Source organism: Phoxinus phoxinus, assembly GCF_949152265.1.
Source record: "Phoxinus phoxinus genome assembly, chromosome: 11".
Lineage (NCBI taxonomy): Eukaryota > Metazoa > Chordata > Actinopteri > Cypriniformes > Leuciscidae > Phoxinus > Phoxinus phoxinus.
Genome location: NC_136886.1, coordinates 7,997,492 through 8,017,838, shown reverse-complemented (window position 1 = coordinate 8,017,838; position 20,347 = coordinate 7,997,492). Strand labels below are relative to the sequence as shown.

General features: G+C 40.5%; 1 protein-coding gene across 1 annotated transcript in view; it reads right to left on the bottom strand.

Moving 5' to 3' along the window:
- cntn3b (contactin 3b) overlaps positions 1-20,347 on the bottom strand; it is a 66,738-nt gene that overhangs the window by 9,745 nt on the left and 36,646 nt on the right. The window contains exons 9-18 of the mRNA XM_079629351.1: positions 18,688-18,824; positions 17,306-17,435; positions 16,695-16,845; positions 16,481-16,608; positions 14,076-14,251; positions 7,683-7,800; positions 6,866-7,024; positions 6,103-6,252; positions 5,688-5,758; positions 4,243-4,477 (exon numbers count right to left, since the gene is read on the bottom strand). Coding sequence (XP_079485477.1) covers positions 4,243-4,477; positions 5,688-5,758; positions 6,103-6,252; positions 6,866-7,024; positions 7,683-7,800; positions 14,076-14,251; positions 16,481-16,608; positions 16,695-16,845; positions 17,306-17,435; positions 18,688-18,824 — 1,455 coding nt within the window. The remainder of the gene's footprint in view (positions 1-4,242; positions 4,478-5,687; positions 5,759-6,102; positions 6,253-6,865; positions 7,025-7,682; positions 7,801-14,075; positions 14,252-16,480; positions 16,609-16,694; positions 16,846-17,305; positions 17,436-18,687; positions 18,825-20,347) is intronic.

Sequence of the window (20,347 nt, the reverse complement as noted above, 5' to 3'; positions counted from 1 at the left end):
AATGAACAGAGAAATGTTGAGGCTCTTATTCAAAAACCTTTCCAAAGCCAACGAGGTAAAATTGGATTAAGTCAGAGAATGAAGCCCCCGGTCTCACCTGAGAGAGGCCCTACTTCATTTTAATGGGAACTGTGACTGACAGAGAAGGAGACAATCTGCTGGGAAAATTCAATTAACACTCTAGCACATGAATAGGCCTGTAAGTGTCTAGCAGGATTTGCTGTAACCTATAGCAGCAATAACTAATATGAGGTTGTCATTCGCAGCTTGAACGAGGGAGGAGGGGCGAAAGCTGTCTCAATCAACTTATTCCATTATTCTCATTCAAGGTCACACCTGTATGCGTGAAGGGAGGGAACCGAGAGTGTTGGAGAACGTGAAGGGACTATTGCTGAGTCGGAATGTGTTCCTAATATTTTAGCTTCACAGGCCCACACAACGTATCGTTGATTGGCCTATATTAATATTTCCTGTTGATTAGGCCAGTATTGAAAGCAGCTAACATCAGGAATTAGACTATGAGGCTAAAAGTAAATATTACTAATAATGTGCCTGTCATGATTAGTGTTCCCTGTCTTGTCTATTAGTTTTCCCAGGTGTCTCTTATTTTTCCCACGCCCCCTTGTTATCCTGTTTAGCTCGTTTGTCTCTGATTATTTAAGACCTGTGTTTCTGTCCTGTCCTTGTGAGTTCTTGTTTAATGTTTAACGTTGATGTTGGTTGTTCTCGTTCCCGAGTCCTGTTATCCTGTTTTCTAGTGTGTTAATAAAACGTGTGCTGCATCTGGATCCTGCCTCTTCTCTGCTTCAGCCGCACCGGCGTTACAGAAGAACTCACCGCAACGTGATCCAGCAGCCATGCCTTCCTGGAATCCAGACGTGCAGATTCTCCGTCTCCATCAGGAGAATCGCTCCATAGAGGAGTACGTCGCGGAGTTCATGAGACTTGCGCCTCTCGCGCAAATGAGCACCCAGTGCTTGAAGATATTCTTCCACGGGGGATTATCAGACCCACTTCGGTCACAGATGCCCGGACCTGATCCTTCCGTGACTCTGATCCAGTATGTCGAGTGGGCTCTTTCTATGAGCGGTTCGTCGTCCGCAGTGGGCTTAGCGGAGGAGGTACGGGTGCTTCACGTGGGCTACATTCAACCGGTGCTTCTCACGTGCTCGGCCAAGCCTACGCCGCGGGAGGTTCCCACCGAGTCCGCGCTGCACGTCAGCCCAGCCGAACCCGCGCTGCACGTCAGCCCAGCCGAACCCGCGCTGCACGTCAGCCCAGCCGAACCCGCGCTGCACGTCAGCCCAGCCGAACCCGCGCTGCACGTCAACCCAGCCGAGACCGCGCTCGACGGACCAGAGCTTTACGTCAGTCTCGACGAACCCAGTGAGCCGACTGAGTCAAGTGCATCCTGTGAGTCTACTGAGTCAAGTGCATCCTGTGAGTCTACTGAGTCAAGTGCATCCTGTGAGTCTACTGAGTCAAGTGCATCCTGTGAGTCTACTGAGTCAAGTGCATCCTGTGAGTCTACTGAGTCAAGTGCATCCTGTGAGTCTACTGAGTCAAGTGCATCCTGTGAGTCTACTGAGTCAAGTGCATCCTGTGAGTCTACTGAGTCAAGTGCATCCTGTGAGTCTACTGAGTCAAGTGCATCCTGTGAGTCTACTGAGTCAAGTGCATCCTGTGAGTCTACTGAGTCAAGTGCATCCTGTGAGTCTACTGAGTCAAGTGCATCCTGTGAGTCTACTGAGTCAAGTGCATCCTGTGAGTCTACTGAGTCAAGTGCATCCTGTGAGTCTACTGAGTCAAGTGCATCCTGTGAGTCTACTGAGTCAAGTGCATCCTGTGAGTCTACTGAGTCAAGTGCATCCTGTGAGTCTACTGAGTCAAGTGCATCCTGTGAGTCTACTGAGTCAAGTGCATCCTGTGAGTCTACTGAGTCAAGTGCATCCTGTGAGTCTACTGAGTCAAGTGCATCCTGTGAGTCTACTGAGTCAAGTGCATCCTGTGAGTCTACGGAGTCAAGTGCATCCTGTGAGTCTACGGAGTCAAGTGCATCCTGTGAGTCTACGGAGTCAAGTGCATCCTGTGAGTCTACGGAGTCTACTGCATCCTGTGTTTCTACTGAGTCTACTGCATCCTGTAATGAATCAGGCCCAGTGAAGCGCCGTCGCAGAAGGAGGAGGAGGACTCGTTGGGCTCGCCAGGCTCCGGAGGGCGTTCCCAGGCGCCTCGCCCTGCCGGCCCCGCCTCTGCGCCTCGCCCTGCCGGCCCCGCCTCTGCGCCTCGCCCTGCCGGCCCCGCCTCTGCGCCTCGCCCTGCCGGCCCCGCCTCTGCGCCTCGCCCTGCCGGCCCCGCCTCTGCGCCTCGCCCTGCCGGCCCCGCCTCTGCGCCTCGCCCTGCCGGCCCCGCCTCTGCGCCTCGCCCTGCCGGCCCCGCCTCTGCGCCTCGCCCTGCCGGCCCCACCTCTGCGTCTTGCCTTACCTGCGCATCTCGGGCTTCGGGAGCCTTTTCCGGTGGCGGTTCCCAGCCTGGAGGTCTTGGATTTCCCCAAGTATTTTTTGGGGGGGGGCAGGAGGTGCCCTGTGAGGGCCATGAAGGATGCTTCGCCCTGGAGGGCCATGAAGGATGCTTCGCCCTGGCCGCCGTCACGTCATGCTCCGCCCTGGCCGCCGTCACGTCATGCTCCGCCCTGGCCGCCGTCACGTCATGCTCCGCCCTGGCCGCCGTCACGTCATGCTCCGCCCTGGCCGCCGTCACGTCATGCTCCGCCCTGGCCGCCGTCACGTCATGCTCCGCCCTGGCCGCCGTCACGTCATGCTCCGCCCTGGCCGCCGTCACGTCATGCTCCGCCCTGGTCTCCCACGCTCCATGGCCCAGGCCCGCCTTGCCTGTGTCCTGGTCCCGTTCCCCTGCACGGGCCTGGCCCTCCGTCCCTCCCCCAGGATCGCTTTCGCTCTGCCCCCCGCCTGGTTCGTGTTTGGAGCGTCTGGAAGCCGCTCCTTTGTGGGGGGGCTATGTCATGATTAGTGTTCCCTGTCTTGTCTATTAGTTTTCCCAGGTGTCTCTTATTTTTCCCACGCCCCCTTGTTATCCTGTTTAGCTCGTTTGTCTCTGATTATTTAAGACCTGTGTTTCTGTCCTGTCCTTGTGAGTTCTTGTTTAATGTTTAACGTTGATGTTGGTTGTTCTCGTTCCCGAGTCCTGTTATCCTGTTTTCTAGTGTGTTAATAAAACGTGTGCTGCATCTGGATCCTGCCTCTTCTCTGCTTCAGCCGCACCGGCGTTACAGTGCCACACTTCCTCTCTTAACTTACTGCTTTTTGTAAATGTATCAAGGGGTGGTTGATTATGATTTCACTTTTTTAACTTTAGTTAGTGTGTAATGTTGCTGTTTGCAACATCTGCAAAGTTACGACGCAAAGGGAGATATTTTCTTTTACAGAAATTGTTTTTTAAGGACTACAACAAACACCTGGTAGGGACTACATAGAGCTTCATGGGTTAGTGACATCACTAACCCTAAAATTTGCATAAACCCTGCCCCCCCGGGAACGGGATTGATAGATTATCATGACAGAATATGCTAATCAATGACTAGAAGATGGTTAACTCCACATCAGCTACATAAATTCATCAACTAACCTTTCAGAAATGTCCTGTTGCATTCTACATGTTGTCACTTTTTCTTGAGTCTCTCCATTGTTGTCTGACTCCGGTTTGAACATAGAAAGCTAAAAGTTTCAGAAATTTTCAGTGCGTGTCTGTGTGAGGTAATCGGAGCTGCTAACACACAAGCTCTTAAAGCTCCGCCCTCTGTGCCGGGAGCAGCAGCTCATTTGCATTTAAAGGGACACAAAAACGACGTGTTTTTGCTCACTTCCAAAAAGTGACAATTTTAACATGCTATAAAAACATATCTGTGGAGTATTTTGAGCTAAAACTTCTCATACATACTCTGGGGACATCAGAGACTTATTTTACATCTTGTGAAAAGGGCATTATAGGACCACTTTAATTAAATTATATGTAATGTAAACACTATTGTCTATAAAAGTGGCTTGAAAAATAAAAATTACAATATGGCCATCACATTGTTATCAGTCATAAATATATAATTAAATGACCTTACAAGTTGTTACCAGTTACTTTTATCACTTAACATCTGTACCAAAAATAAGGTTAAGAAAGTTATTATGCACATGTGTTTGTGAGTGTTGATGTACATAAATCCAGCTCTACCTTCTTCTGCGGAGAACACTGTTGCAATAGTGCTGAAAGGTCCTTCTCCGCGGTTGTTGAACGCTCCCACTTTGACATTGAATGGCGAGAATGGTGGAATGGTGTCATTGCGGAAAACGTAGCGGGTGACGCTGGGTGCCGAGATTACGGCGCGGGTCCAAGTTACCATGCCCACTGGCCGGAAAGCAATGATATAACCAAAGCCCTCTCCGTTCTGCAACTCCTCTGGAACAGGCTTAAAGTGGAACACAAAACTATAGTGATATTAAAACAAATTGAGGTCAACACACCAACTGACCCACATGACAACAGGGCTTTATTAGCACTTAGTTTAAAGACCGCTTTCTTTCTCAATTGTCTTTTTTTTTATTGTTATGCATGCAAGTTTCATAACCTCATAGAGAGACTATATGGAACATTTAAAGGACTTAACTCACCTAAAAAAAGTGATATGGTAATAAATATGGTTAAAAAACAACAATACTTACACTGCTGTTCAAAGGTTTGGGGTTGGTACGATTTTTAATGGTTTCGAAAGTCTTTTATTTTAACAAAGGCTACATTTTGTTCATTAAAATATCTGTTTTCTAGGTCAATACATTAAAATGTAATTTATTCCTGTGAATTTTCAACATCATTACTTCAGTCTTCAGTGTCATGTGGTCCTTTAAAAATAAATATATTATGCTGATTTGCTGCTCAAGATAACCTTTCTTATTATAAACAATGTTGAAAACAGTTGTGCTGCTTAATATTTTGGTGGACACCGTGATACATTTGTTTTGTGTTACATGATTGTTTTGATCTCAAAAGACAGCATTTATTTGAAAAATAATTGTTTAACATTATGAATTTATTAGTCACTTTTGATCAATTTAATGCATCCTTGCTGAATAAAATATATATTTCTGAACTTTTGAAAGGTACTTCTAACTGTTGTTGAATAAGCAGCATTGCAAATGTCTTTTACTGTTTTTATTACTCTACTTTTGCTGAAATTGCTATTGTGCCACTCCACTCACTGTTGAACCAGGACAGTTACAGAATAGTATGCAAAAATGTGGTAGTTTTTAGGTTAGCTGAAATGCACTAAATCACTGCTACAGTTCACAAAAGGCTTTGAAAGTCAAATGCAAATGCACATTTCTGCAGAATGTCTTATGCCAAACAGCAAAATAATGTCAGAATTTTCCCTTGCTAAACCCTTACTTCTTCCATTATGCATCTGAACAGAATCAAGCCTATTTGTGAGTGAAATAAACTTCTAAGAAACTCTCTGGTCCTGAGTTGACTTCCATTTGGAGAAGTATTAAAGTCTGGAGTCTAGAGGGCAGGAGGGAGGGCTACACCGATCATAAAATGGCTACATTTCATTCTACACAATTAAGCACCGGCATTTAGCCCAGGCTGGCCGAGGTAGCAGTAAAATCTGACAAATGACTTACCTCCCATGTTATCACTAATTCCGATTTGGTACCTCCTCCGCCTCCAACATCAGTGGGAGCTGTGTCAGGTACTGCGGGCAAAAACCCAAAGAAGAAGAGATTAAAAAGCTGCCGGCAGAGCTCTGATTGGGATTTTTCATTGCAAGTTTGAGCATTAAAAGTGTATTTAAATTTTCATCACATTAAGACTCCAAACTATCACTCTCACAGATATTCTACCTTCTTTAAACCAGCCCCTTTAGAAATTTTGTGAATAAAAGAATGCATAGGTTTGAGTGTTGCATGTGGAGTAAAAGTGATGGATGTGACAGATGACAGGAGAATTGAGGATGTATGGTTTGCTCCAGTGCTTTCAATTTTAGAGCCTGTCTGAAATAGAAAGAGATCCAGGGGAGTCTCACACTAGCATACTCACCAGCATCTTCTGTTCTGATCTTGGTAGATGGGGGACTGGGCTCTCCCATGCCGACACTGTTACTGGCCAGCACTCTGAACTCATAATCCACCCAGGCGTTTAAACCCACAACGGTTGCCGTCAAAGTATTCCCATTGATCACCTCAGGAACTGAGGATAAGAAGAACAGTAAAATACAATAGCAATTGTAAGTTTACGCACTAAAATTAAAACGGAAATGAAAATAAAATTAAAACTAAATAAAATAACGAAGGAAGCTTGTTTCCGCCACTGAATAAAACATAAAAAAGGCAATTCTGACTTTTTTCTCAGAACTGCGTGATAAAAGTAAGAATTGTGAGATATAAACTTTCAATTCTCACTTTTGTCTCGCAATTGCGAGTTTAATCTCACAATTCTGACTTTATAACTCACAATTGCAAGTTTATATCATGCAATTCTGAGATAAAAAGTTGCAATTTCCTTTTTGTTTTTTATTCTGTGGCAGAAACAAGCTTCCATATAAAAAACAAATATACTAAAAACTAATATTACATACATTGTAGGCTTATATATATATATATATATATATATATATATATATATATATATATATATATATATATATATATATATATATATGACTTTATAAAGTAAATCATAATTCAGCTTTTTCATTGAGATTGTTTTTTTTTTAATGTAATATTTCCATGTGCTGATCACATGGATATTATTTCCATGTACAGACAAACACAATGGCATGTGTCTGAGATGGGTGATGTACCTGTGTCGACAGCTTGCCAGCCGACAGTAAAGGGAGTCCTGCCCTGGATGACATATCCTGTTATGGGACTTCCGTTGTCCTGGCCTGGGCTCCAGGACAGCTGGGCCGTGCTGTCTGTGACCTCCTCCACCACGACCAAGTCTGGGGGGCTGGGGGGACCTGACTCAATCACATAGCCCATAAGGAATTGAATTAATTAGGAGCATTTGATTATACTTCACACCTGCTCAAATGTTACATTTGGCCCATGCACTGTGCATATTGATGACTTGGAAACTGCCTCACTCTGATTAAAAGAAGACTATTGTTTAGGAGTGTGTGTGTTCTAAGGTGTTAGACATGGCAAGCTTGTGTTTGTGTATGCTTGCATCAGTTTTAGCAAGGGCGACAAGTTGTGTGTAATGTGTGTACGCTTGTATATGTGCAACTAAATGGTTCACATTTCTGCTCCAAATAACTCTCTGCCATTTAAATGTTTTCTCTTCATTTGCACTGCATTCTGGGGCCCGTCGTGCTGCTTAGCCGATGTGTAAATGAGCCAATTAAAGACATCCTCTATGATAAACAGCTCCTCTCCAAACACCTGGGACAGAACCGTGATGTGTAATGACCATGAATACCAATGTGACTCACAAAAACGCAGCAGCAAAGACGAGGCCCCATAAAACATCCCAAGTGACACATTTAGCACTCTCTGAACTCTTGCTACATTAGCAGTGCCCTTTTATTGAAATACACACCTCGCAGGAAACTCTTCACTGTGGAAGAAGGCAAATATTGTGCATGTAGACATAAACCGAAGACAATTTGTTCCTACCTTTAACAACTAATATTGCGTCAGCAGACAAACTCTCGACGTCGGTATCAACAAGGCAAACGTATTTCCCACCATGATTAAGCTGGATGTTTCGAATCATAAGATCACCGGAAAAGCTCTGTTGGAAAAGTGGAAACACAATATAAAGATTACCGCTTTAATAATTTATCGTGTTGTTACAGCACAAGACACCAAACCCTATCTCTAATGCTAAACACTAGTTTTATAGTAAGTGTGATGCATTATCATTCATAACACCCTGGGTGTTAGCAACATAGAGTCGGTCATGGAATCCACACGTACCAGATGTGGGCCAGATCTGGGCCGACACTGTCGCTGTCTGGGCATATTTCATGAATCAATACATAACCTCAAGCACTGTCATTTTTGGCTCGTGCAACTCAATTCTGGTACTATTTCCAAAAAATTACAGAAAGGGAGACGCAAACATGTACTACAACTTAAACAGGATTCAATATAAATTATTTTATGATTCACACTAAAGGTAAACCAAGCATAAAATAAAGTTGAAATTGGTGTTAGATTGATGTAAAACATAAAATAAAGTAACAAATAAAATGCATGAGCCAAGTGTTCACTCAAAAGTCAAACTACTAAAACAAAAAGAAATATAGCTGCAAGCAGCAATCACCGGGGCCAAGCGCAAGCAAGACGACAAGACATGCCAAAGTGGCTGGGAGTGTGAGACCCACTGCAGCAAGGAGCAATTAAAGACATTTGAAGATGAATTTTGGCAAAATGGTTGAAAAATCACATACAATAACTAAAAATATGATTATCACTTTCGACCAATAGGTGGCGCAGTTACGAAACTGATGTGATGTGGTCAGAGTGAAGTGACAATGACACATACAAAGTTTGGTGTGCAGATATAAAGCCTGAATAGTCATTTTGGCATCATGCCTCAACTTTGCCACTGCGGTATACGAAAACGGTTTTGTCTATCGACACGAAATCCATAACTTTTACTCGGCACAGTCTGGAGATAACACGATCCGATTTTGGTGAAAATCGGACGTTCGGTCTAGGAGGAGTTCGAAAAAGTAGGTTTTAAAAGAAAATAAAGATGGCGGACAGGAACTTTGATTGACTATGGCAAAATTGGTATCTATGTTTTCAGCATAACCCAAGGAATCTATTGAGATCAGTGTCATTACTATAGGCAAATTTATTCAAAAGTTATTAGCATTTTTGGAAATTTCATTATAACTTTTGACCAAAAGGTGGCGCTGTCTCATAAATTTTTGAGTACTTTTAGGGCGTTGTACTGATGACCCATACTGAGTTTCGTAACGATACGTTCATGCGTTCATAAAATACAGCATTTTAGCACATAATTCAAAATGGCCGACAGCCAAAATGGCCGATATGGGAAAATTGGATATCAGTCGACTCAGCACGATGCCCTGAATCTAACGAGACCACTTTTGTGATTTTTGGACAAACCGTTCAGAAGTTATAAGCAAAAATATAAATTCTTCATATCTCCGGACCAGTAGGTGGCGCTGCGCCGAAACGCAGCATGTAGCTTCAGGTCATGCTTGTGATGACATGTACCAAATTTGGTCTGAATCCGATAAAGCGTTGTGGAGATACGGCCTTACGTCTGTTTTCGCAAGCGCTACGTAAAATTTATTTGCGCGGTATTCGAGAACGGTAATTCGAATCAACTTGAATTCCATAACTTTTTATCGTCATGGTCTGGAGTTGATCTGGTTCAATTTTCGTGAAATTCGGAGCAACGGCCTAGGAGGAGTTCGAAAAAGTAGGTTTTTTGGAAAATTCAAAATGGCGGGAAAACTATTATGACGGAAAATGACGTCATAGGGTGCAATCGAATCGTCCTGAGCTCAGGAATCAGAGGAAAAAAGAATTTTGATTCTAGCCCTTACGGTTCAAAAGTTATCAGCATAGACATGAGTGAAACTTTGGACTGTTGGTGGCGCTAGAGGGAATGAGTTGGAGACACCAAAATTGGTGTATTTAATGTTGGGACTGTCCTCTATCAGAATGTCAAATAAAATCAACTTTCCCGCAAGCGGTTCATAGGGCTGCCATAGACTTCAATGGCGGAAGAAGAAGAAGAAGAAGAAGAAACGGAAGAATAAATATAGCTGCAAGCAGCAATCACCGGGGCCAAGCGCAAGCAAGACGACAAGACATGCCAAAGTGGCTGGGAGTGTGAGACCCACTGCAGCAAGGAGCAATTAAAGACATTTGAAGATGAATTTTGGCAAAATGGTTGAAAAATCACATACAATAACTAAAAATATGATTATCACTTTCGACCAATAGGTGGCGCAGTTACGAAACTGATGTGATGTGGTCAGAGTGAAGTGACAATGACACATACAAAGTTTGGTGTCAATATGTCAAGGCATTGCAGATATAAAGCCTGAATAGTCATTTTGGCATCATGCCTCAACTTTGCCACTGCGGTATACGAAAACGGTTTTGTCTATCAACACGAAATCCATAACTTTTACTCGGCACAGTCTGGAGATGACACGATCCGATTTTGGTGAAAATCGGACGTTCGGTCTAGGAGGAGTTCGAAAAAGTAGGTTTTAAAAGAAAATAAAGATGGCGGACAGGAACTTTGATTGACTATGGCAAAATTGGTATCTATGTTTTCAGCATAACCCAAGGAATCTATTGAGATCAGTGTCATTACTATAGGCAAATTTATTCAAAAGTTATTAGCATTTTTGGAAATTTCATTATAACTTTTGACCAAAAGGTGGCGCTGTCTCATAAATTTTTGAGTACTTTTAGGGCGTTGTACTGATGACCCATACTGAGTTTCGTAACGATACGTTCATGCGTTCATAAAATACAGCATTTTAGCACATAATTCAAAATGGCCGACAGCCAAAATGGCCGATATGGGAAAATTGGATATCAGTCGACTCAGCACGATGCCCTGAATCTAACGAGACCACTTTTGTGATTTTTGGACAAACCGTTCAGAAGTTATAAGCAAAAATATAAATTCTTCATATCTCCGGACCAGTAGGTGGCACTGCGCCGAAACGCAGCATGTAGCCTCAGGTCATGCTTGTGATGACATGTACCAAATTTGGTCTGAATCCGATAAAGCGTTGTGGAGATACGGCCTTACGTCTGTTTTTGCAAGCGCTACGTAAAATTTATTTGCGCGGTATTCGAGAACAGTAATTCGAATTAACTTGAATTCCATAACTTTTTGTCGTCATGGTCTGGAGTTGATCTGGTTCAATTTTCGTGAAATTCAGAGCAACGGCCTAGGAGGAGTTCGAAAAAGTAGGTTTTTTGGAAAATTCAAAATGGCGGGAAAACTATTATGACGGAAAATGACGTCATAGGGTGCAATCGAATCGTCGTGAGCTCAGGAATCAGAGGAAAAAAGAATTTTGATTCTAGCCCTTACGGTTCAAAAGTTATCAGCATAGACATGAGTGAAACTTTGGACTGTTGGTGGCGCTAGAGGGAATGAGTTGGAGACACCAAAATTGGTGTATTTAATGTTGGGACTGTCCTCTATCAGAATGTCAAATAAAATCAACTTTCCCGCAAGCGGTTCATAGGGCTGCCATAGACTTCAATGGCGGAAGAAGAAGAAGAAACGGAAGAATAATAATAAGAACGCCAACAAAAACAATAGGTGCCTCCGCACTTTCAGTGCTTGGCCCCTAATAATAATAAGAACGCCAACAAAAACAATAGGTGCCTCCGCACTTTCAGTGCTTGGCCCCTAATAATTCAGACGTGGTCATCCAACAAACCAGATCTGTGTCACACACATATTTGGGACACTCGCAACTGCAGAGTTATTATAGCTTGAGTAACAAAGAACCTGTTTTCAACAACAATATGTGCTACCATTTTACTATGTAATTATCACCAAAATAAAGGCAGGTGCTGTCCCCTGTCATGCTATCTGCAGATTTGGACATACTCAGACACTCATCCATCACTTTAAAATGGCTCCTGTGCTCTTGAGATATGTGTGGACCTTCATAAACAGCCTCGGTGACTAGCCTCAGGGATTCACTCAGAATTAGCTCTCTCAGACACACAGGAGCTCAGTAAAACACACACACTGCGGCTAATTGGTAAGACGATACTAATTATTCCACAATTACATGAGCCAGGACCAGGTAAATGAACTAAGAACATGCAGAGTGAGAGTGAATATTGTTCCAGATAAGCATAAGCAGATAACTCAAAGACTCTGCATTTCTGGTACAGACTTCATTTTAAATTAATAGCTAAGCATAAGACAGCACAGCGTGCGAAAGAAGCAAATTAAATTAAACTTAAATAATTTAATTGAAAGGGTTTTCTGATTAAATGCTGTTGGTTTGATGAACCGACATTGACTTTCTAAAAATAAATAATACAATTAAAAAAGTAATCTATTTTTCCTATTAAGATGATAACTAAATATTTAAAAATAAAATAAACAATTTTTTTTTTTTTTAATGATGAAACTCCAAGAGTGCAGACACAATTTATCTCTGTGTTTCTCCCTGGCTTATAAATAAAGTATGCCCAAGTTCATAAAAGCTAAATCCTACATATCACATTGATGTCTCTAGTGGTCTACCATCCCCAAACCACTTCTCTACTGTAATAGTGCATAAAAGTGTCTGATGCCCTCCATGCTCTCAAAACAGGACCAGCACTTATGTTTGACTGTGGTTTCCTCTCAATCAAGTTCAATTCCCCCGCAAAAAATGCTTTAAACTCAATCAATATCAATAAGATAGCCTATTCAATGGTTCAATGGACTCCGAAATTTCAGGGTTGGACAGGGAAGACCGTGGAGCGGGTGATGTTTAATTATGGTAATGCACTCATCAGAGGCTGCTGAGACGGAAGGCGTAATCTTTGGGAGCAGAGAAAGTGTGAATCCGTGAAAGCCATATCTCATTATAACCCCCATCTGCATACGTCAATGTCATTTGTAATTGCCCTTGAGAGAAGCCCATGTATGAACTTTACGCAGCCACCATCACATGACAATAAAAGGCAGGGCTTGGCCGTGGGTTCGAGTGGCCCGAATCAAGGCCCAAGGGAGAGGGGGAAAATGCTATTATTTGCATTTATTTTAGAATAAATAATATTCTACTAATATTTTTTTAAAATAAATAAGTTATAGAACCATAATATAATATAATATCCATTTTCAGCTCAATACAATTTAGGAAGTTATGATTTGCCTATTAAATGAACCATTTAAAGGCCCTCTCAGACAAATCCTTGATAGTAAATGATCAAGAGCTGTTTATTATTCTGTTCAAACCCCTATAGCCAACCAAGGAAAAATCTAAACTAAAACAGCAAAATGGAATGTGACAACACAGAGCATTTCTTATAAGGCAGGATTTTAATTCATTGGAGTCCTGCTGCAATAAGGAATTGTCTCCCCTGAGATTTAAAACGTCCCGTGAAACTGGAGGGGTAAAATGGGAACAAGACTCCTAATTGATCTGGCCTATTTCCCTGGTTGAGTTTGTAAAGAACATCTGTTTGGTATACATGTTGAATCATTCACATTCAATGCAAGTCAGCAACAGAATGACCCAGAACAAGAAGGTAAAATGCATCGCAAGAATGGGATGAATTTCAAACGACAGACATAACAGCTGGCAAATCTCTTTGAGAGAGAGCATTCAAAGTCCAAATAGCTTGTTCCTGTCCAGCACAATGATTCGATTAAAACCCAGTTCCAGTAGTCCAAGTGCTCGTGTTTGAGATCTATTCAATACAATTAACTGCATTACATGCTGAGCACAAAAAAAAACAAATTACTCAAATAAACTCATCTTACTTTGAATTTGTTAAGAAATGACAACACGCAATTTATTGTACAGATTTCTCATGACAAATTTCTCGTACTTCATTAAAAGGACCATATTCTACGAAGCCCCTAAAAGGATGTGGGAGGAAAACTTATTTGCCAGTGATTTTACATTCAATCGCAAATGTTTCAGGTTCCCCCTAGAAACGTCTCAAGGGAACGCAAACCGTTTGCGAGAGAACGCAAAAACATAGATTTATTATTTTTCTTACCATCTCATATTTTTTTCCACCACCATGTCCCTTTATGGGCTCCGTAATATTCTACAAATTCAGAGCATATTTATTTTTTTATGAAATACACTTGCACTAGTGTTTACTGCAATTTAGTCATTCATTTCAGACCTGCAGTTGCAGTCAAGTCTCCATAAATGATTTGTGAATGTTAGATTATGTCTACACAGTATCAAACCCTTTTTTTTTTCCAAAACAGCAATGAAAATCCTGTTTTCCAAGATACGCTCCCTGGTGGTGGTGTGGGATGAGGGTGCTGAGGTTGCCATATTGCCCTAAAACCACAATACTCACCCCTCCCACTCGCTCGAAGTGGTTCACGTCTTGATGGAAATCGATGGGCTGACCGTTGAAGGCCCAGGAGAAGGCCACGTCCAAGGCTGGATCGGCAGTCACCTGGCAGAGAAGCACGATGCTCTCCCCCACAGTGATTTCAGTGCTGCTGGGGCCTTGGCTGATCCTCGTGGGCTCTGTTAGTTACAGTGCCAACACAGTCTGTCAGTTTAGCTCTGGGACACAAACTAAAGCGAGAGAACTTCTTCTGTGACCAGGCAAACAACAAGACAATCACTCTGTTCCAAAAACCTAGCGAGCTGTCTCTGAAAGCATTTTAAGGCATAATGCTCCCGACCCAAAGGCTGTTCCAGAAGGGTAGGCTGCATACTTTATTCTACTGTAAAATCCACCGCAACAGACAAATGTAAATTATAAATACACTTATATTTCACTAAATAATTAAATGCATCAATAACAAATATTTCAAAATAGTTAAGTCACATTTTAACCCAACAATTTAAGCAAGTAATACATCAATATATTCATTTATTTATAATGCAAAGCATGATTGGATGAGCCACATTTGAACTGTTAAAAAGTAAACAAAAGACTAAAATTATTATATTGAGGACATGAGGAAAAAAATATATAAATGAATCACTTAGAATTTTAAAAATGAGACACCAATGTTATTTATACATTGTTTATAAATTAATTCAAATGTTTTTACAATATTTTACCTATATAATATATTAATTCAAATTCTGTATGATTGGGACATAAAATTATCTGCATGAATGACCCTATTGTGATTATTATTATTAATGTATGTATTGAACATCAGTGTATTACATTGCTATGGTCCTGAGCAGTAGGCCATGCACTCGAGGCTGTGGGTTAGCAGTTTTACCACAGCCTGCGGTGGTTTATTGCTGTAATAAATAATCATAATTTCTAGGTGCTATACTTAGATTTTTGGCTGCTGTCTTTCCATATGGGGACTATTAATTTGAGAAGAACATAAAGTGGATTTTAATAAGAGCCAAATGAATTGGCAGCATGTCTACTGTGAGCAGAATACAGTTGGGTGAAGGTACTTTGTGATGGAAAGGTCATTTTAATTAAATTACATTAAGGAGGTCAACTGCCGGTGCATGACAAAAACATAATGAGAGAAAAATACAAGGAAGAGAAGAAAGAGAAACCCTGCAAAAGACGTATGGGCTCACACAGAGGTCTCAATGGTACATAGCTAATGAGTTTCTTCTGATTTGCCATGAAAATACTGCTGATTAAACCCGTAACCTATGTAATGAAGAACAAAAGTGAGGAATAACATTCATCCTATAGCTTAACGAGGATATAACAATCCGCATGGATAATGGCCACAGCAATTAAGGATGACCTTAACAATGAGTAATTAGCGCTGTGTGGAAGATTGAAGCATGCAAGAGGGCATATGAACTAAACTTGAGAAGAGAATGTTTTATACGGCCACAATGTAGGCGGCTAACTTAAAGGGCCAGTTCACCCAAAGATAATATTTATTTTACTCAACTTCATGTAGTTCCAAAGCTGTCCAAAACTATTTCTTCAGTGAATCACAAAACGAGAAATGAAGACAGAAATTAAGTCCATTCTTCATATTTTCTCCTTTTGTGTTCTGAGTTCTGAACAACATGAGGATGAGTAAATGATGACAGACTTAACATTTTTGGGTTAACTATTACTTAAACAAGAGTTTGAAAAGATCTCTTAAAACTTTTAGACATAGAGAGACTTGACAACCAAAGCTATTTGTCTTGAAACCGAGTAGAGGCATTGTGTGAGACTTCTCAGTCTGCTTGATTATATAAAACAAATCTTATGCTTTGTGATTTTTTTTTACTTGAAAGGCTGACAGTGATGACAACAGAAACTTAGAAGAATGAAGATGTCAGTTGGCTAATACATTTCTTGAAACAGCTGAAGCAATGCATTATGATACGTGCCAGATGTGGCATTTCATTCAAAGCTAATCATAGTTAAACCATCAAGAGTACAGTATCTGAGTCAACAATAAGAGTGAACTGGGCTGTGTATTTTCTGCACGGCAAAAATAAAGCTGTTATTCATCCAAAGCTACTTTAGAGTCTAAAGCTAAATGTATCATTATCAAAAGAATCCCAAAACATTTTTGAGAGAAAAGAATCTGATTTTTTTTTACAATAAATATAATTAGATATTGTTCTCTTTGCTTGGAGAACAATATTTTTTTATTTTTCCTTGGCTTTATTTTTTTTTAAATTGTAAAGGAACATAGAAAAGGGGCACAGTAAATAGTGAGGTGAGAGAAACAGTGCAAGAAAAATCTTGCAAGCAGAATTCGAATCGCAATATGCACTAAAACACTTTGATCGAGAATATAACACACAATGACTCACCTGTGATTATCAGTCTTCCTGTTGTGCTAGCTGTGCCAAACTGATTTTTAGCGATGCACGTGTAACTACCTCCATCTCGCTTAGTTACGTTGGCAATCTTAAGAGTTCCATTGGGGAAGAGGGAAATCCTTGAGAGTAATAGATAATTAATAAACATCACAAAAAACTAAAAAAATCTTCAATGTGATAAAACATAAACTCAAAAGCTAAATACCTTTCGCTTCTTTGCAGTATCTCGGTCCCTTTTTTCCACAGGCTAATGGCTCTGGGCGAAGCATGTGGTCTGCAATCTAGGCTAACGTCACTACCCGAGCGAGCCTTAAGCACTCGGCTCAAAGGATTCTGGGAGAAGCTGGGAGCAGAGGCTGTAGGAGACAGAGAGATTTAGTCCTCAGACTCACACTCAATGGAATCTGTGATGAACAGCAATTGACGTTCAAACAGCCTCTGGCGAAAAAAAGGAAGAAAGCCTTTTAGAAAAGTCTAAAGGACTTAACAAATAAAGCTGTCCGCTTCCACTGGCTGCTTCCAGGCCATTTGTCTTTAACTAAACCTACATTTTGCTGTGCCATTCTGTGCTGTATCTTCAAAAGACGCCATTTATTTGACACTGGCCTCGTCCCAGCAATACTGACCAATGTGTTCTGATTAAAATTAATACATTTCAGAATCAATAAAGAGGAAATATGAGTGTTACAATGGAGCACTTAATCACATGGATGTTTTCAGTGCTGCCTTGTAATTTGAGCTTGGGCTGTGACTACTCAAGGTTTTATCATTCAAATGAAGGATGGAGAGCAGGCTGTGGAAACGCAGAAGTCGTACCAAGCACCATCAGTTCGGCGCTGGAATAAATGATGCCATGCTTGTTCTCCGCTACACACTGATACATCCCGCCATCTGAGAGGTTTAGCGAAGAGATGGAGAGAGCGCCGTTCTCTATTTGCACTCGGCCCTGTAGACACATACACAAACAATCACAGGAAAATGGTTGCTATGCGGTTGCTGGGTTGCTTGATTTCATGGTTGCTTACTGGTCAAAAGTCAAAAGATTATGATATTCTGGTCGCTAGATATGGTTTGGGTCCCTCCTTCAAAACAGGGTTATTATAGTTAACTAAAACCATAAAAAAATATATAAAGAAAGAAAACTTAAACTTATTTTATTTCAGCTATAGTTGCCAATGAAACCTCTCATTTAGTTTAACTTGATGTACTAAAGTAACTAAGACTAAAATAAAAACTAAGAAACAACTATAGGCTTAAAAACAAATTAAAATAATGATAAATAAAATAAATGAAAAAAAACAAAAAAAACAGAAATTATAAAAAAAAACAAATGTAAAATTATTAATAAAAACTATAATAGTATCTCAATGATACTTATATAACACTGATTTACTGCGTCTATGGGATTTTGTCTAAATACAATTAAAAATAAAACATTTAAAACTAAAATCAATCATTTTAAAAACTAGAAGTGAATTCACCCATTTCAACTTGAACATTAAAACTATGAAAATTTATATTTATTTTAAGACTTGCCACACATGATACATTTGACAGTGTTATTCAATTATTTAAATGTAAAAATACGGGAACTGAAAAATGAAATATCCAATATCAGCCAATGTATATCCAATATCAACCAATAAGCACACTTTAACACTGGAGGTCTGTCAATTGAACATCTAAGGATGGGTTTGGAGAGGGTGGAGGAGGTTACAAAGGAGAAAGAGGAAAAAAAAATGCTGACCCTCTGCTCCGATGAACAGAAAAGAAACGTGGAACATAACAGTAAAATACTAATGGCCAATTCATTTGGAATGGGCGCCCAGTCGGAAAAGTATACGAGACAGGAAGGGAGGTGTTGAGTTGATGGTTCTGCTAATGGCATAGCAGACATTTAAGCCTATCGGCTGTTTTTAAGGGCTGACCTCAGCACAAAGAGTCACAAGGAGAGATTGACGTGATGTGTGATGGAAGGGAGGGGAGGAGGTGCGGGTCACTCTCGGCTTGAATGCAGGTCACATCTAATGGAGTCTTTCTGCTGCCTTATAACTGCTTTTGTTTGTTGATGGGAGTCTCTCCTACTTAAACAGATGTTGGCTTTTTTTTTCTTTTCTCGCTTTTATGTCAGCAATGAGAATATGTTTGCATTAACCTTGAACTATAGTACAGTAAGAGCAGATAAAGCCCTAAAGTACCTCAGATATAAGAGTTTCTCCGTTCTTCAGCCAGCTATAAGAGGGCTTTGGTTTCCCATTGGCTTTGCACTCCCAAAACAGATTCTCCTCAATGGACAATGCAGTGTCTGTCGTTGTTTGCAGCCAATGAGGTGTGGCTGTGGAAAGGAAGCACATTGATCAATCAAACAATGGATAAAGGGTCGATGATTGACACATTAAATTATACACATAAATGAAATGTTACACTTGCATATTAAAACCAGCCACATTACCCAAGGCTAATAGATTCAAATGCCTTGATGACAGAAACAATTAAAGTAAAAGTTCACCCAATAATGAAAAATCCATCATTGTTTTTTCACCCTACAGGTCATTTCAAACTTATATGACTTTCATTCATCTATGCCAAACTAAAGGAGATGCTATGCTTCTCTTGGTTGCTTTTTCCCCATACATTTAAATACATTTACATACATTTCCCCCCCATACATTTTACTTAAAAAAAGTAAAATATTATCTCTACTTATCCTTAAACTTTTAAATGGTAATGTGTATAATTTATCAATGTACAAGGACATGACTCCTTTTGTGTGCCATACATCAGATTCACGAGGTTGAGCCAATGGTGACAAAATTGTACTATTCCTTCAAAGTTAAGTTGACATACAGACAGCAAATCCCACATTCAATTAAATTGCTCTAATCACACAGTGTTAACCCTTGAATTATTAATTATCATTATCAGAAAAGGCTGCAATATGAGAATCGCATAAGCCGCTTCACCACCTCTAAAAAGGCTCGCCATACACTCATTCGCTAGCCTGTATAATGTTGACTGCATGCTTGACACTCCTATAACAACAAACAATAGACGAACCATTTCACAAGGAGCCATCTGAATATGAATCTAACTACTGAAGTAAGATGTTCAATGAATAAATCAATTCAATCACACTGCGGCACGTGCCCCGTTCCGAGCTACAAATCCTTTGACCTCCTTCTGGAAGCTTTATTATCCTTTTGGCTGGCAAACACTCCAGCGCCACGTACAGAGTCTTGAGATCAATTAACACATTCGTATGATTGCATTTCTCTTCACAAATGTTAATTTAAAAAACCTAGGATAAGACCTATGAATCCTTTAAGACCGACACCAATCCAGTGCTTTTCAAACTGCTTGTTTTCTGCACAAAGTCAAATAGTGGAACCGACAATCTACTTTGGCAAGGCAAACTCCCGTTTTCCTTTATCCTACAGAATTGTATTTCAGTTTCGCAAGCATACAGATGCATTCATAAGTCCTTGCAAAGACAGATAATCCAAAAAGATTTCAGAGTGTGTGTTAGATATATGGAAGCTGGTTTCCGCCACAGAATAAAAAAATACAAAAAGGTAATAGCGACTTTTTATCACACAATTATGACTTTTTTCTCAGAATTGCAAGACTCACACTCTCAATTGCAAATTATAAAGTCTGAATTGCAAGATATAAACTCGCAATTCTGACTTTATTTCTCAGAATTGCGAGTTTATATCTCACAATTCAGACTTTATAATGGTAATTCCAACTTTTTTATGCTAATTGCAAGATTTAAAATCTCAATAAAAACTCGTGAGCTGACTTTCTCCCATTAGAGTTGGACCTCATAACTCGCAATTCCAAGTTTATATTGACCAA